The sequence below is a fragment of the Lycorma delicatula genome, chromosome 1 (assembly GCF_047948215.1).
Source record: "Lycorma delicatula isolate Av1 chromosome 1, ASM4794821v1, whole genome shotgun sequence".
In the NCBI taxonomy this organism is placed as follows: domain Eukaryota; kingdom Metazoa; phylum Arthropoda; class Insecta; order Hemiptera; family Fulgoridae; genus Lycorma; species Lycorma delicatula.
Genome location: NC_134455.1, coordinates 143,874,236 through 143,891,719, shown reverse-complemented (window position 1 = coordinate 143,891,719; position 17,484 = coordinate 143,874,236). Strand labels below are relative to the sequence as shown.

The following is a 17,484-nucleotide window of genomic DNA, read 5'->3' as shown; positions in this document are numbered from 1 at the left end:
TTTCAAATTAATGCCATAAGCGATTGGTATCAAAGGATATTTGTTACCATTGTGTAATAGAGCCACTTTTTAAACAATACTTGGACGAATCTATGAAAATACGCCGGTCCTCAGGTTTATGAACTTGTCCCAAGTGCAACATAATTTCATCAATATTTGTTTAATAAACCAAATTAATTTCTTCAATAAAGTACTGAGAAAGTTCTTTTTGTCGGCTTCGAAAGCCTGAAATTTTTGTATTTTTTTGAAGTAAATTCCTACCTTGCAGTCGTCTTGATACTCCTAACAGTTCAGCTTGATTTTTTGATAAATTTAAATCTCTAACCAAGTCATTTAATTCACCTTCTGATTTAAGATGTGACTTATTGGAAGATAATTCAAAATCAAAATCATTGTTGTCTTCAGTACTGCCTAATTCTTTATTGCTGCTTTCAACTGGAATAATTTCACTGTGAGGTGCAGGCCTGATTGCAGATTGCAATGAAGGATATTTTACATTATATTTAGATTTTTAGAAATTCCAGAGACACTTTTTAAACAAAAGTAACATTGGTTACATGATCCTTGGGTTCACACCAATCCGTAGGTACACCAAACGGCAAAGTGTTCCATGTACCTTTCAGCCATCCTCTTAAATATACAGAATGATTAGTGCATACTATATGAGAAGCCCACGTCTTATCCTGATCACCAATTTTACACTGAAAGTATAAATGGTATTCTTTTTTAATTAAAGGTGTAATGTTTTTTCTATTTGATTTTACAGTAAACTCACCACATACATAACAAAAGACATCCACATCATTTACACAATTTCAAGGCATTATTACACTGGACTGTTAACATACTTAAGACAGCAATAAGACTGAACAAAATTAATTCATTCCTAAATCCAGTGCTTAATACAAACAACACAGCTGTGTTTTTAGCTACATGTTTTGACGTGCACAGACATGAATAATCTTGTCCACAAAGGCTCACTCTTCAGTATTAGATATGATGTCATAATATGTGATTATGATATCATGTAATTCTTTGTCTAGTATTGTTTATAATAAGTAAAAAATTCCAACTATATGTTGAAAAATGAAAAAACTTCTTTAATTAAAATTAAAAAATTTTTCAAAAATGGTGGGTGATAGAAAGATTCTGAGTTCATATTCATCTTCAGCATCAAAATACATTAAAATCATGTATCGCATGTTAGGAAACAAAAATTATGTTTATCAATGTAATCTTATAATCACCCATCACTGATAAATTGGGATGACTTTGACATCCCTCAGTTTATGTCCAGTCTTGATCTGTGATTATGTAGTTGATAACACTGTATAGCCAACCCAATTGTACAAGGTAATCATATGACTTTTCCTCTTCTTAAATAAGCTGTTTTCCAGTCTTAGCCCATTCCTTTGGCACATATTCAATAGGTTCATTATCTGTATTTCTGTCTCTCCAACCAAAGGGCCCCAGCACTGTTCATATATATTCGTATATCTTCCAAACTGTGAATTAAAATCTCCCATCATGATAGTTTTTTGTACTTGTCAACATTCAGTTTTAATAACTCTTCAAAATTTCCTTTTTCCTTTTTAGAATATCCTACTTATGGTGCATATATTTGTGATATATGCAACACTTCTATTTCATTTTTAATTTTAATACTGATCAGCCTTTCAGACACATATGTCAACTCCTCTCTCTTTGTCCTTTCATTTACTGTGAGGGCAACATAATTTCTCGCTACCCTGTCATTTCCCTTCCAGTAGAGTTTATAGCCCAATCTCTCGCTGTCCTCTCCCTTCCATTTTGTCTCTCAAAGTTAAAAAAATGTTCCTCTCCTCCATCCCCTTATCAGCTCATCCACTTTCCCATTTAAAAAAATAATATTCAATGCTAAAAAATATTCAATTCCTAAATGTGCGAATTGCTAGTTTTTATCCTTATTTCCAGTCCTCCAAGGCTTAGTTTGATTTTTGAAAGCAATTTTCTCTCCACTAGTGACTTGCTAGGCCTGACTTAGCTGCTGTTTAGGGTACCTTTTAATCTGTTCTTATTAATCCTGTTAACAGGATTCATCCTTTTAATCCTGTTCTTACCCTACCCTTTGATCTGTCCGGTTTGGAAGGTCATACTGATAGCAAACTACCACCTAGCATAGTTCTCATAGTCATTGGGACATGTATCACCATCACATCAAGGACCTGTACTTCCTAGGTGATGACAATAAAAATTAAATTTAAGAGTAATGTTAGTAAAAAGTAGGGAAATGTACTCATTGAATAGAAACATTGTTCCTACAATTGGATTTTAAATAAAATGCATTTTACTAGTTAAAATGAAAACAACAGATAAAAACAATATATTACTAAAAAAGGCAGGTGTCTATGAAGTAAAATTTGGAAATCAAAACTGTAAAAAATGTTGATGACTAATCAGTTTTAAAGAAAGAAATTTATAAACATGCTTGTATGAGAAAAACACATGCATCATAATAAAATATGCAAATATATGTTTTCAAAAATGGAAAATGTAACAAAATTAGATGTTAAGAACAAATTTTAATGTCATAGTCATGAAATATTTCATATAATGAAAATGTAATAACAATAACTAGTTTAGAAAACTCCTGGTGAGTTTAAACCAACTTATAAATTTAATTTAATAATTACTTTTAAATTATATTTAAATAAACAATGAAATTGTTTGTTCTAACTTCCACAAACGTGTGTAATGTTATCAGTAGATAATGAATTGAAAGACAGATGTTCTTTTTGTTTTTAAGTTTAACAAAAGAATTTAAAATTGTTGATATTTTAATGTTTTTTTATTATTCTTTTTTATTTTAATATACTCATCTTATGAAGTAGCAGTTGATATAAAAATGCTTATGAGCATATGTAAAAGAACTGTAAAGCAGTAAAGTTTAATTTTATTAAAGTAATAATTTTAATACTCACATATACTATATTATTACGAGGATTACTTTTTTCAAGGTCCGATCGGTCACAAAATTAAAACCACAGTGAAAATAAAAAATTTTTTATTTGTAACAAATACTTACATAGTTACGCTATTTCCCTACATAGTCGCCACCCCGATTTAGACATTTGTCATAGGGTGGTACCAACTTTCCAATACCCTCGTTAGAGAACAGAGCCGCCTGTGTTTTCAGCCATGTTTCTACGATGGTCTGCAGCTTGATGTCTGTGCCAAAATGTTGTCCTCCTAGCCAGTGTTTCATGTGAGCAAAGAGGTGAAAATCAGATGGTGCCAACTCCGGACTGTAAGGTGGGTGATCAAACACTTCCCAACGAAAATGCTGCAGGAGCTTCTTTGTTACAGCTGCAGTGTGCGGCCGAGCATTGTCATGGAGAAAGACAATGCCTGATGACAACATTCCTCTTTGCTTATTCTGAATTGCCCTACGTAGACATTGAAGAGTCGCACAGTATGAGGCTGCAGTGATGGTCGTGCCACGTTCCATGAATTCCACCAAGAGAACTCCATTCCGGTCCCAGAACACAGTAGCCATATACTTTCTGTTGGAGAAAGTTCGCTTGAACTTCTTTGGTTTACTGGGAGAATGAGAATTCATCCACTGTTTGGATTGTTTTTTTGTTTCTTCAGTTTCGAAATAGACCCATGTCTTGTCCCCTGTGACAATTTCGTTCAAAAAATCTTCTCTTTCATTGTGGTAACGCTGGAGAAACATTAGGGAGGCGTTCATTCTCATTGTTTTGTGATGATCGGACAGCATCTTGGGAACCCATCTCGCACACAGTTTACGATACTGAAGTCTCTCACTCACAATGGTGTACAGAGCTAACCTTGAAATTTCAGAAATCGAATCACTCAATACAGAAATTGTGAACCAACGATTTTCTCGAATTGCCTCATCCACTCGCTCAACAAGATCATCGGTTGGCACTCGCTTCCTTCCCTGATCGCCTGCATCATGAACATCTATACATCCTGCACCATTGTCGCACTTTGCTGTCACTCATTGAAGTTTCACCGTACACATTACTTGTTCGTCGATGAATTTCAGCTGCATTACACCCCTCAGCTTGAAGAAATCGAATTACTGCACACACTTCACAGTTGGCAGGAGATTCTATTGTAGACATGTTTACGTGCTAGCTGCGTTTTCAGAACTAAACGAAGTGACGCGGCGTGATTGACGGCCATACTAGAGACGCTACACAACACATATGTGCAAAGGTTCATCTGATTTTTGCACGGGTTTTTATTTCGCGACCGATTGGACCTTGAAAAAAAATAACCCTCGTATATACTACATATATATTATCTTCTATAAAAATAATGATACTATTAATTGTAATTTTAAATATTACCCAGTCTAAGCCAGAAATTTGAGTACTTTTTTTAATAAAATTCATGTTTTTTATTATTTAGGGAATGATGTACATCCGCATTTTATTTTGATCTTTAACATCATTTACTTAAATGTTAAATGCAGCTTTACGTAATATTAAATTTTTTTTTCCAAAAGAGAATTTTAGTTTTACTCCATCAAAAAATTAACATTTCTCTATACATTTTTTCACGCATTTTTATAACTTCTTTATAAATGGCATACAAATTTTTAATAGCATTTAATGCTTTCTGTTTCACTGTAGGGTTAATTTGATCTTAAACATATAAGTGGTAAAAGGTTTTGTACTGTCATTAAAATTTTATTACAGAATCTATTTTACTGCGTGTTTACTTTTGTTATAAAAGTAACATTTAATACCATTTTGAACCTCAATTATTATCTAATAACTTTTTAACTTTAATATCAACCATGTTAGAATTGAGAAAATTAAAAATTTATATATCCAGAAACAAAAATTGGTCTTCCGAATCAGATTGTAAAGATTTAACAAAGAGAAATAAGATTAGACAACTCTTTTTTGGAACAGATTTTGGTGTTTACTTACCTAAACTTGTAAAATATTTTATTCATTCTTCATGAGCTTCAGGTTTTGTTAACGTTACTGGTTGGGACCAGCTGTACATTCAGAATTTGATGAGACTATCATTACAAAACACTTTTAGTGTTGAAATCTTGAAAATATATCTTTTAGGTTTAGTAAATTTTTTTTAGTACAGTTTGTATGATATTTAGTAGAACCATATCAAGCAAGTTGATGATATTTCAAATCAACATTTATAAAGTAATTATATTTGTCTTTGAGAAATTTGGTAATTTTTTACCGTTTGCTGGTTAAATGAGATTTACCTGAATAGCCATTATTAAACAATGTAATGGTTTTTTTTGTTACAAATTAGCTATAAATTCCTAGAATTGTAATAGGATGTATCCCCAGTCTCTAGTTTTTTTTTTATGTTAACTTCAGGAAGATATAATTGTTGACCTTTGTGATACTCATATGGTAAATTAGCTGATTCTTTCAGTTAATGAGTTTTTTTTAATTCTGCATGTGGGATTTTTGTATAAAAATTATCAGAAAGCAAGATGATAATCTTTGTTGATAAGGTTGCATTGATTAGTTAATATTTCACACATGAGGTGCTACCCAAAAGTTCGGGGAATTTTAATTTTGCACGCGAACCATTGCTGGTACGACTTGCTGCCGCTAGATGTAGCTAACAGTACTCTTTGTGAATCAGTGTTCCAACAGCTGTGACGATGAGAAGCTGCATTGTTGACTTTCGTGCGGTTGTGTTTTACTGCTTCAGCGAAGTTCTAAATGGCAGATTTTAAAGAGCAAAGAACCCGCATCAAATTTAGCTTCATGCTTAAAAAAACTGGTGCAGAAACCCATCGCATGCTTGTGGAAACATTTGGTGACAATGCTATGAGTAAAAGTAAAACTTTTTTGTGGTACCAAACGATTCAAAGATGGACGAACGACAGTCGATGATGATGAGCGTTCAGGAAGACCATCAACAAGCACATCGGAAAACATCACGAAAGTGCGAGAAGCTATTGTTGCAGACTGTAAAAAAACAATCCATGATGTTTGTACAAATGTCATATGGGTCCATGCAACGCATCGTGTCGGACAATTTGAACATGAGACGCATTGCTGCAAAATTCATACCTAGATTGTTGAACAGCGACCAGAAACAAAATCACATAGCTATCTGTAGTGAATTGAAAAATTCAGCACGGGATGACCCTAACTTCATCTTCAACATCATAACTGGTGATGACATGGGTGCACGGGTATGACCAGCAGTCGTCACGGTGGAAGTCGCCAAAAAAAGCTTGCCAAGTTCGCAGCAACGTGAAGTCCATGATGATTGTTTTTTTCGACATCAAAGGCATTATCCATAAGGAATTTGTTCCTCTTGGTCAAACTGTCAATGGGATGTTCTATTATGAAGTTTTGAAGCGGTTACGTGAAAGCATTAGGCACAAACGTTCAGATCTGTGGGGTAACAACAGCTGGATTCTGCACCATGACAACGCACCTGCGCACACATCGCTAGCAGTTCGGAATTTCTTGGCTTCCAAAAAGATGGTAGTGATTCCCGACCCCCCCTATTCGCCTGACCTTGCCCGGTGCAATTTTTTTCTCTTTCCGAAAATAAAATTTCAATTGAAAGGCCGTCATTTTAACACAATTGAGGAGATTCAGGGAGAAACTCAGAACGTGCTTCAAACTCTTACACCTGCAGACTTCCAGGGGTGCATGGAATCATGGGAAAAACGCTGGGATCACTGTATCAATGCCCAAGGGGATTACTTTGAAGGAGACAGTGGAAATTATAAGTTATGGTAAGCTATTTTATTTTTATGGTAAAATTCCCTGAACTTTTGGGTAGCACCTCGTACTTCAAATACCAGATCCTATAAAGTCATCCTGTTCCCTCAAATTTTGCTTCCTAATTTTCAAAACTACTGGTTCCAGCTACTTGGACTACCAGTCCAAAATATTGAATTTGGAGATCAGATCTCTATTGCAGGTTATTTTCAACTATACTGCTATCCGTCGCACGGTGAGTTGGCTGGTGCTGGGCGACTACTCTACCAGAATTAGTTGTTCTCAAAGCCCATTGAGGGCTCTGATCATTTTGTTTATGATATTACAATTCATTGTTTAAAATCTTCCTTTATGTTTGTGTATGTAGTCATGATAAGTTCTATTTTAATGTTAAAGTTGGTTTGTAAAGAAATAAATAAAAGATATAATTACTTTAATAATATGTAAACATAATACCTATATGAAATGCATCTTATGTGATAGCCAAATTTGTTTCTTTAATACCCAAAATTTTGGGTAGTAATAATAATAAAATTATTCATTTTATTATTGTATGTTTAGTGAAATTACTTCTATTTTATAACTATAGATATAATGATAGTAAAATGATGTGTCGTTGAAAATGTTTAATGGATATCAATTCTGTTTTAGCAATAGCTACCTCTGGGGTTGAAGATGTAAGAGATGTCCTCACTTACTACAGTCAGTATGATAATCCAATTGAGGCTTTCAGAGAAAACCAAAGGAAGTTACTTGTAAGTCTCGGTGTTGATTGTTTAAGTGATATAAACCTAGATTAATTGGGTAATTACATCTTTTTTTTTTTAATTAATTTAGGAATATTTGACTGCACCCATTTTTTCATTAATAACTATTAATATGATATTGTTACATAATAATATATTATAATAACATATTATAGTACACTATAATTACATTGAAATGTCTGCATTTATATATATATATTATTTTTTTTACTGAATGATATGCATTGTTTTCTATTTCCATAAATTAAAGATCATCCAGAAAAGTAAAGAACAAAAAAATATATATATAGTTGGTGGTATTTATAAAACCTTTCAATTTATTTCATTATATAAATTAAAAAATTTATAAAATATTACTCGTTTTTCTCTTCCATTATTGTAGAAGTCCACTGCTAGTTTTGTCAGATCTTCAATGACAATTTTCTGACCTCCATCATTTTCTCAATGTCTTGACAGCCAAATAATTCTTCAGTTAGGTAATAAATGAAAATTGCTGGAAGATCACAGTTCTCTGCTGGTGGTCAAGTTCTCTCCAGAAAAATGTATGAAGCCATGGTTGTATTATGACCAAGTGCAGACAAACAATACTGCAAAATAAAACAGTGCCGTTTGACAAGTTGCATTCTTTATTTTCTATTTTCTATTTGAGTCTGTTTAAGAATTTTTTTTTTTTTTGTTTTTTAAGGAATTCCTGAATGATGCCATCTTATTGACTGGTATTTAAGTAATTTTATTGTATGTTTCGGCACCGATGAATAGTTTTAAGCTTCAGATACAGCAACACATAAATTTCTGCAGTGAACTAAAAGAACTGCTTTAAACTGACCCAAATTTCCTTCCAAATTTCTAAGGTCATCACACTTGATAAAACTTGACTTCACAGAGATATCTCTGAAACTAAGCAGCAATTATTCCAGCCAGAAGACCTCCACCTCAGCTGAACCAAGGGAAGCCCCCCTTGGGCTTCCCTTGGTTCAGCTTGATGTTACTGTTGTCAAGTCAACAGTAACATCAGATCCTTTTTTGATCTCTTTTTTCAATACTGATGGGATTATCAACAAGGAATATGTACTTTTTGGACAGATGATTAATGTTAAATTCTAACATGCTGTTTCAAGATGGCTAAGGAAAGATATGAGAAGGAATTGTTCAGAATGGCACAGGAATGTCTGGTTCTTCATCGCAATAACGCGAGGCCACATATCGCTTTCATCATTCAGCAGTTTTTGATGAAAAACAGTTCATTTGTTCCACTGTTATTCTCGTAACTTAGTACCATGTAACTTCTTTCTCTTTTCCAAGTTGAAAATCTAGTTGGTGTTAAGATTTGATGTAATAGAGGAATTAAACGTAATTTCAAGTGGAATTACAGGTTGTTTCATACAGACTCCAAAAAATGCTGTCAGGTTACATTCTGTTTGTGACCAAAATACTGGATCAGTATCTAAGCTCTCAATAGGGCTACTTTGAAGATGATGAAGGCAAATAAGATCCAGATATATGATTGAATGTTGGGAACTTTTGGGTAGCACTTCATATATTAAAATACTGAATCTCTTTCCTCAAATTTCTGAACTGAACAAATTTCTATAATTAGTTTGGTGATAGGGGGCTAGTCCTTTAATTTTTTTTTTTTCCATCTACAATTATTGTATCAAATTAACTTTATAATGGTAGTAAAGAGTTTTGTGAGAAGAATTTAAAAACTTAGTTGATTATAAAATTTGTTCCACTTCAAAAAAATTTTAACATTTTTGTATAGATTCAAAGGATTGTTTGTTAAGATGGAGTAAACTGCATTCTACTTATAAAAATATGATGATCCTAAAAATAGCAGTTCGATAATAAACCAGATGACAAAACTGTTTTACAGCTTACAAGAAAGCTTCCATATCCATTTTTATAGTAAAAAGATATTTTCATAACATACTGATTTTCACCTCCATAGCATATGGAATTTCTCTACTTTGGTTGTAATTCCTCTCCAATTATTTTGTTATAGAGGCATACATTGCAAATCCTACTTTATTACCGACATCTTTGTTCTATTAAAAAAAATTTATGATGAAAATTTGGTCTAGCATTTGGGCAATCAGTTTAACGTACAAAATTACATTAATTTTTATTTTTCTAGCTATAGCGATATATGCTGCTATAGCTATAGTGGGAAAGTATATAGATTGGTAAAAATTTGGTTGTATATTTCTTGTGTTTTGATTTCCAAAGTTGGAAAAAGATGATAAATACCTGATTCACATTAAAAAATGTGCAGAAAAAACAGCAGCTGCATATGAGGTGATAAAGATAACGTTAATGCTTAAAGATTCCGTTGGTTATTGAGGAATAGAGACGAATTTGAGAAAAATAATGAAAAAAATTTATCTTTAAATGGAGAGAAACCGAAAATAACAGTAAGGTTCTCGCTGAGCGACATGACATAAGGTTAGTCATATTCAGCATCTGACTGCCATAAAAAAATTTAGAACCGAAAGTAGGCTGATAATGTACCTCAACTGATGCAGTGATTCAGGTAACAGGCTGAAAGTTTCTATTTCAAAAGACAGCACTCTTATTATAGTGCATGCCAGAGAAGAAACGGGTTTTATACCAAATGCCTTACTAACTTGGCAAGCAAGTTTAGAAAGTGGTGATTACAGAGGTCAAATGAAAGCAGAAAATTACTTAAGATGGACAGAAGAGATGTTAATTCCAAACCTTCCCGACATTTCTGTGGTAATTTGTGACAACACAACATATCACAATACTGTTTTAAAAAATCACCATTCAATTAAAGAAGATATGATAAAGTGGTGTCAGAAGCATTCTGTTCCTCAGAAATTCTAATATATCTTATGATATGGATGGTATACACCATCTTTAATTAAACTGTGAGGGAAATTCGGAAAGTAACCTCTGTTATAGCATAGTGTTAGTGGTGCCACCATTGACACATTGGCGTTCTCTCTGAATCAGTGCGCATCCAGCTGTATCAGTGTGAGCCACATACTTTAGCCATTTGCTTGTTATAACCTAAAAAAAAGAGTGCTGCAATATAAAATTCTGCAAAATGCATGGTGCATGCTGTTGTAAGATTTCTTTGGTCACAAAGTGTTTTGGCAGCAGACATTCATCATCAGTTGTGTACTATATATGGCCCAAACATTAATGAGTGATGGTACAGTGTGGCAATGGGTCTGATTTTTTTTAAAAATGGAAGGACAAACATCCATGAAGAAGACAAGAGTGGTAATCCTTCTGTGTTGCGTAATGATCTTGTCAGTGAAATTAATGAAAAAGTGCATGAAAATCGAAGATTCACTATATCGGAACTTTACAAACAATTCACACAAATTTCTCGTGTGGTTCTGTATGAAATTATCATCGATAAATTACGCTACTGGAAGTTCTGCGCTTGGTGGGTTCTAAACATGCTCACAGAGATCCATCAAACCAAATGAATGGATTCTGCCTTAGACTTCCTTCCACACCATGAAATAAAAGGAGAAAGTTTTTTGAAGGGAATTGTGACTGGGGATGAAACTTAGGTGGCTTATGTGAACGCCAAAACGAAACAACAATTGATAGTCTGAAGCCATTCCAGTTCTCCATGCTAGCTAAAGAAAGTCTGCCAAACTTTTTCAGTGAGGAAGGTTACGGCTACTTTTTTTTGTGGTGCCAAGGGGATTATAGATAATTTTATGGAACATGGTACGACGATTACTTCAGCAGTCTACTATGAAACTTTGTAGAAACTTAGGCAAGCTATTCAGAACAAACATCATGGTATGCTGTCATGTAATGTTGTTTTTTTTTCATGACAATGCTCATTCTCATAGTGCTTGTAGAACTCAAGAACTTCTCAATCAATTCCAGTGGGATATTTTTTATTATCCCTCTTACAGCCCAGATATTGCGCCGAGTAATTCTCATCTCTTCACTTTCATGTAGAAATGGCTTGTGGCACAGCACTTCAGTGACAATGATGAACTTTAAAATGACATGAAAGGTTGGCTAGGTACCCAGGTGGCTGAAATTTATGAAGAAGGTATTTGTAAATTAGTGAAATGCTATGCAAATGCTTGAATTTAAATGCTGACTATGTTGAAAAATAGTTAAACGCTGTAGTTTTAAGTTGTAAATAATAAAATATTTTTATCTATGCATATTTTTTATTTATAGCTAAATGGAGGTTACTTTCCGAACTGCCCTCGTAGTTTTATTTCATTCTAACATTTAAAAATAATTAGTTTCTGCTGTAATTTCTGATTCCATTATTTAGTGTATTAATCATTATCATACATTAATATTTGAATGTCAGTTTGATTTATATTTATATATATATATATATATATATATATATATAGTTATATCAAAATAATTATAAAATACATATACATTCAATATATATTGAAATGATTAGAATTCCCAAAAATTGTCTTCATTTAGAATTGTGATCCAAGACTAACACCACAATACATCTTACAAAGGCCCATTCACTGTTAGGTAATGAAGAAAATGATTTTCTAAAAGGATAGTAGAATGATTCAAATTTTGGCTGTTACTGCCATGACACAAAGCATCAAGATTGGTTGTGCTGCATCTAAATTAGTGTATTTCAGTGTGCTGAAAAAAGAAATTAAATGAACTATATTAACAGGAAACAGTCAAATTTACTCACAGAGTAAGTAATAATTGTTAATAATTCACGCCAGAATAAATAAGATTTTCGTATAATAATGTTTTGAATTTCATGCATTATGAAATATACATGCACTACTAATAGCATGTATGCTTTATTTTATCTCTAACAAAAAGTATAATCCAAACTAAATATAATTTTCTGGTTATAGCTCACCAATATTATTCTGCTATTTAGAGCAGTAAGCTATGTATAAATTTAAATGCAAATTATTCATAAATAACTAACCTATAAATTTTAAAGTAAATATGTCAGATTCTTAATAAAATAACGCAACAGAACAGACTTTAATTTGGTGTACATCTTTTTTTCTCAAATTCAGATCTTCTTCATTATTTTCTTTCATTAGTCAGACCATATAAACATTGTGTGGTTGTTATGAGGATTATCCACTTTTTAGATGACCTTATATTGCCTTGTATTATCTTATACTTAGATGAACTTATATGGCTTGTTAAGTTATTGCACTTAATTAATTGACTTACTGATTTTGAGATTTTAATATTATCATGATGATTTTACTGATACTGAGGTCAATATACTTTGCTTCTAAATAGATAGCTTTATAATTAAATTTAATTACAGTTGTTATTTATTCTACAACGTACCATTTAGAATATTTGTAGCCATTTCTCCCAACAGGTTGGTTTTCAGAATTGATGTAAACTGATAACAAAATAACTAAGTCAGTTGTTTTCTTTATTTATGTAGGAGATGACTTTCTGGTGCCACACCCATTAAGTTACATTGGCAGTGATTTTATGAAAAATGCCCAGAGATAATGCAACATTACCTATTTTATTTATGATTTTTTAATGCATTCCATTGTAATGTTACACCTCCCAAAGGTTTTAAATATCATTCAGTATTAGTTATTTATGTAAATGCTGAATAGTGTTACTTGCACAACTCAGTTGAAAGAAGACATTACTCAACAGAAGTCATAAATGTTATTTTTTGATAACTTAATGACTTACAGAGACTACAAGGAAGGCTATTGATGAAAATGCAATTTGGACAAATTATATAACAATTGATTGATGAATCTAAAATTGGTGTAGGTGATGTGATAAAGATCCTTTACACAGAGAATTGCAAAATATTATGAAATCATTATAATACTAATTATTTTACTAATCAAAAAGTGTATCTTTCATTTCATACCTACAAATGTATTCATCTGGTTAATGTGCTTTGTGTGTTACGTACATTAAAAAAAGTTTCAAAATCTAATTCTTTATATCATGATCTAATTTTATATTAGTTTTTAATAAAATTCTAAAATACACAAAAAGCAGTTTTTATAGGTTTGTTTTTTGGCTAGTAGTTTATGTTAAATTTTTAATTAATATGACTTAAGTAATAAATTAGAAGAGAATGTAGTAAAATGATTTAAAAAAATTTTCATTCCTTATACAAGGATGGGCTGAGAATTTTCCTGCCTGACCCATAGGTGGTACCAGCAGGTCTAATTTCTTATTGGCATTGTATAGTACTATCCTTCAAACTTATTACAAGTCTGAGCAACAAAGTAAAAAGAAAATAACCACATGTAGTGAAAAAAATCTTGTTTCACCATGACAATGCTACAGCATATTCATCAATCATCAAAATGGCTAAAATCAATGAGCTGAAGTTTCAGTTGCTTTCTCAACCACCTTATTTGCCAGATTTAGCACCCAGGGACTGTGGGTTATGGCGAATTTTGAGGTTAGGCGCCTAACCTCAAAAAATGGCTTGGTAGACAATGATTTGAGAGTTTTGAAATGGATTTTTAGACTGTTAATAAAATTCTTATCTAAAAATAGATATGTTTACTAAAATAGTTGTGATTGTAGGAACAGATGGAAGAAAATGAAGAGCGAGAAAGAAAGAAAGGAGCATCTTTAACTTCAAAATGGGCAAACACTTTTATGAAAAAATCTGCACCTATAGCTAATTAAATTATTAACTAAATTTTATGTCGATCTCTTAACTCACATTATTTTCATTAGTAAAAAATTTGAACTTTCAGTGATATACAATTTCATATTGTTGATTTTTTTATACATGTTTTGTGAAATCATGTTTTTATTAAAATATATTGTTAGTTTAGTATTGTATGATAAGTGTTACATGTTGTCATTATAAGTTATGAAATTATATTACCATAATTATAATTATGTTGAATTTTGTAACCAAATTTTCATGTCATTCAGTTCTTTTTCCTTTTCCGAGTTGTTATCCAGATTTAATGGAACTAGTTTTAAGTAACAAGGCACTGAATAAATTTGTTTGTTATGATGAATATTAATTTTTACTGAAAATTAAAGATTCCAAATGAAAGAATTAACTAACCTTAACAGATAATTAAATTAAATAAATTCAAATTATAGATTTAATTTAATCTGTATTTCATGATTTTTCTGCTACACTTTATTATAAAAATGCTTTTCTATTTCACTTCATTTAAATGTTGCCTTACTATACACAAAACACTTTGATTACGATTCAGAATTAGTCAACAATTCTAATGTTTTTTTCTGCTTTGCTACCCATCCCAAGTAGTTTTTTGCACTGGTAATTTCAACAGTAGTATTTCTATTGTTGCAATTGCTATTTTGTACTTGTTTGTGTACTTAACATAAATATTTTAAGTTTTACAGATTCTCCATTGCTCACATCAATATATACCCACCCCCACCCAATTTCCATCACATTCTATTATAGCACCCTCCTACTTCCAAATTCCATGCTATTGATACCTTATACAAAGTTTTTCATTTCTATCAAGGTCATCTTCTCTTCGAGAGGTATCTTAAGTTAAAAAATTTATCTAGAAACTTAGAGCATTGTCTGTATGTATAAAATCGTTAATTCAATACAATTAACATTCATTAATGTTTCTGGCTTCCTACCATTTTTTATAATGGAATAATGTATTCCATTATAAAGAATAGTTTTTATTTTTTTTAATTTAGCACTTCAGTGTGGGATAGAGCAGATATCTGTCAATTACAATTTTTTTTCCTTTGTTTGCAAAGAACTTCATTGCATTTACAAAATTTTTTATTGAAAAATATCCAGTATGATCCCTACTTTTGTATTTGTTAAATAACCTGAAAGCACTTTCATGTTTATGAAACATTTGGACTTATCTAACTTAAGGTTTTCAGTTCTCATAAAATTTATAAAAATTAAAATGTTTAGTACTGTTTTACATTTTATTTTTAGAGATAGATTTATATCCCCCATCATCTTGCATTACAGACTTCACGGTTAATTTAATTATTGCTGACTAAACATTTTCCACTCATTTCTAAAATCAGTTTGATCAACAAATAATGTTTACCTTTATGTAATTGTTTACATACAAATATAGTACTTTTTTAAAACAATCAATCCATCCATTACTGCTTATGTAGTCCATTTAGCTGAGAATTTTTCAGCTTGTAATTTAAAAATCCTTAAACTAACAGCCATACCAGTAGGTTGTTAAACTTTAAACCAGTTTGAGGCACTCATCCAAGTCAATCAATTTTTTTATTGTTTTAAAACTTTGATAAATGGTTATTTGATTTTCTCACAGGTTACAAGATAGAAACTGGTAAATCATTCTCTTACACTTGAATTTCCATTATCAACATCAGAAACCAATATTAAAAAATTATTACTTTTTAAATTGAAATTCTCATTCATTTTCAAATTATGGAACAATATTTTGTTGTGACTTTATGCTTTACTGCAATTCTCTAATGAGGTACAATTTTTTCAAGATTTTTTGGCTATTTGAATATAAGAGTGGGTTAGCGAAGAGTAAATATAGAGGAATAATAATAAATAAGAAATATTAGTATTTTATACTTAAACATTTATTTTTATTTGCATGCATTTTATTACATTATTCATTCACATAAGGAGCCTAATCAGTAATTTTTTTTTTAAATAATGAGAATAAACAATAAAAATTAATGAAAATTGAAATTGTAAAAATGTCCTACTATTGCTGGTGCTACTATTAAAATTTGTTTTTTTGCTTACAAACATAGTAAATGAGAAATAATCATTAATTATTAATATAAAAAGATTACTATTTACCATTCTGTAGGTTTACTTTACAAGAAGGGATCGATACATATTTACCTGGTGTTGTAGGACCTACTATGTCAAAAAGCAATAGTTAAAAAAAAAAGAATTTTGATGCCAAAGAAATTTTGATACATAATTAGTTTACTAGTCCCAGACCATTATGTAAAGTGTGTGAAATATTGACAGGGTTTCAAGTATATTTGAAATACTAGTTAAGATAATTAAAAATCATGATGAATAAGCCAATCACGAGTCGAAAGGTAAAAAATAAATAAAATATTTTTATGTTCTTATGTGGCCTCCACTTTTTCAATCTACTATAACAGCAATTAAATTTGATGTAAGCAACTACAAATTTATATTGCATAAATTAATTGGTGATACAATTTAAATTTAGTAATACCAAAGATATAGGTGAAAAGCATTTACAATTGAATGGGACTGGTGGGCTCCAATTCAGTTGCATGCTGATTGAAGGTAACATATGTTTATGATAACCTAGGATGAATAGATGCAAGAACTAGATGAAAATAATCAATAAGTGCATTAAACTATTTTATTTGTATTTCTTCAATTAAAAACAAGTTTGCAATCTCCCTCAGTCTTTTCTGCTGACTACATGTTGGCAACAAGTGATGTATTTTTACAAAATAATAATGATTTACTGCTGGCCGTCTCTTTTCTTTTATAACTATTTTTTGATGTTCCTATAATTAATAAAAATTTTTATTTTACTATAACTTCTTGATGCATCTACATAGCACGTTCTTTATAGGTCTGTCTTAAGTTTTAAAATTCTCTATTTTACCACTGCAAACTAAAATTTAAGAAATTTAGATATCCCCCTTATTTACAACATCAGTTGTAAACAATATCTATTGTTGTAACATGTAATTAATTTAATATAAATTATTATTTACATGATAACAAAAACACTTAAGGTGTTAATGCGAAGTAAATAAAAATCAATTACGAAAAATTCCTTACACAAAGTACTTTTTTGAAAGATAGGGGCCTGTTATATGTTTTTTTATACATGGTAGTGTCGAAGCCTTTAATCTGGAGATCCTGGATTCAAATCCTGATTGGCTATGGCATTTTTCATACACTATATAATATCTCATATTCTCATGAATAAGTTTATGTGTTTTGTGCAGAATTTTAAAATTTCAAATATATCTTAGTATGTGAAAATCAAGATTGTTGTATT

General features: G+C 31.2%; 1 protein-coding gene across 2 annotated transcripts in view; it reads left to right on the top strand.

Moving 5' to 3' along the window:
• The window catches only part of LOC142323451 (mitochondrial import inner membrane translocase subunit TIM50-C-like), a 64,062-nt gene extending 49,674 nt beyond the window's left edge, over window positions 1-14,388 (top strand). Inside the window, exons 8-9 of one of the 2 annotated variants that reach the window (XM_075363089.1) lie at window positions 7,392-7,495; window positions 14,045-14,388. In XM_075363089.1, coding sequence (XP_075219204.1) covers window positions 7,392-7,495; window positions 14,045-14,149 — 209 coding nt within the window. In that variant the 3' untranslated portion in view covers window positions 14,150-14,388. Of the gene's footprint in view, window positions 1-7,391; window positions 7,545-14,044 lie in introns of both variants that reach the window. The other variant, XM_075363098.1, reaches the window with a different exon arrangement.
• Window positions 14,389-17,484: the final 3,096 nt, after the last annotated feature.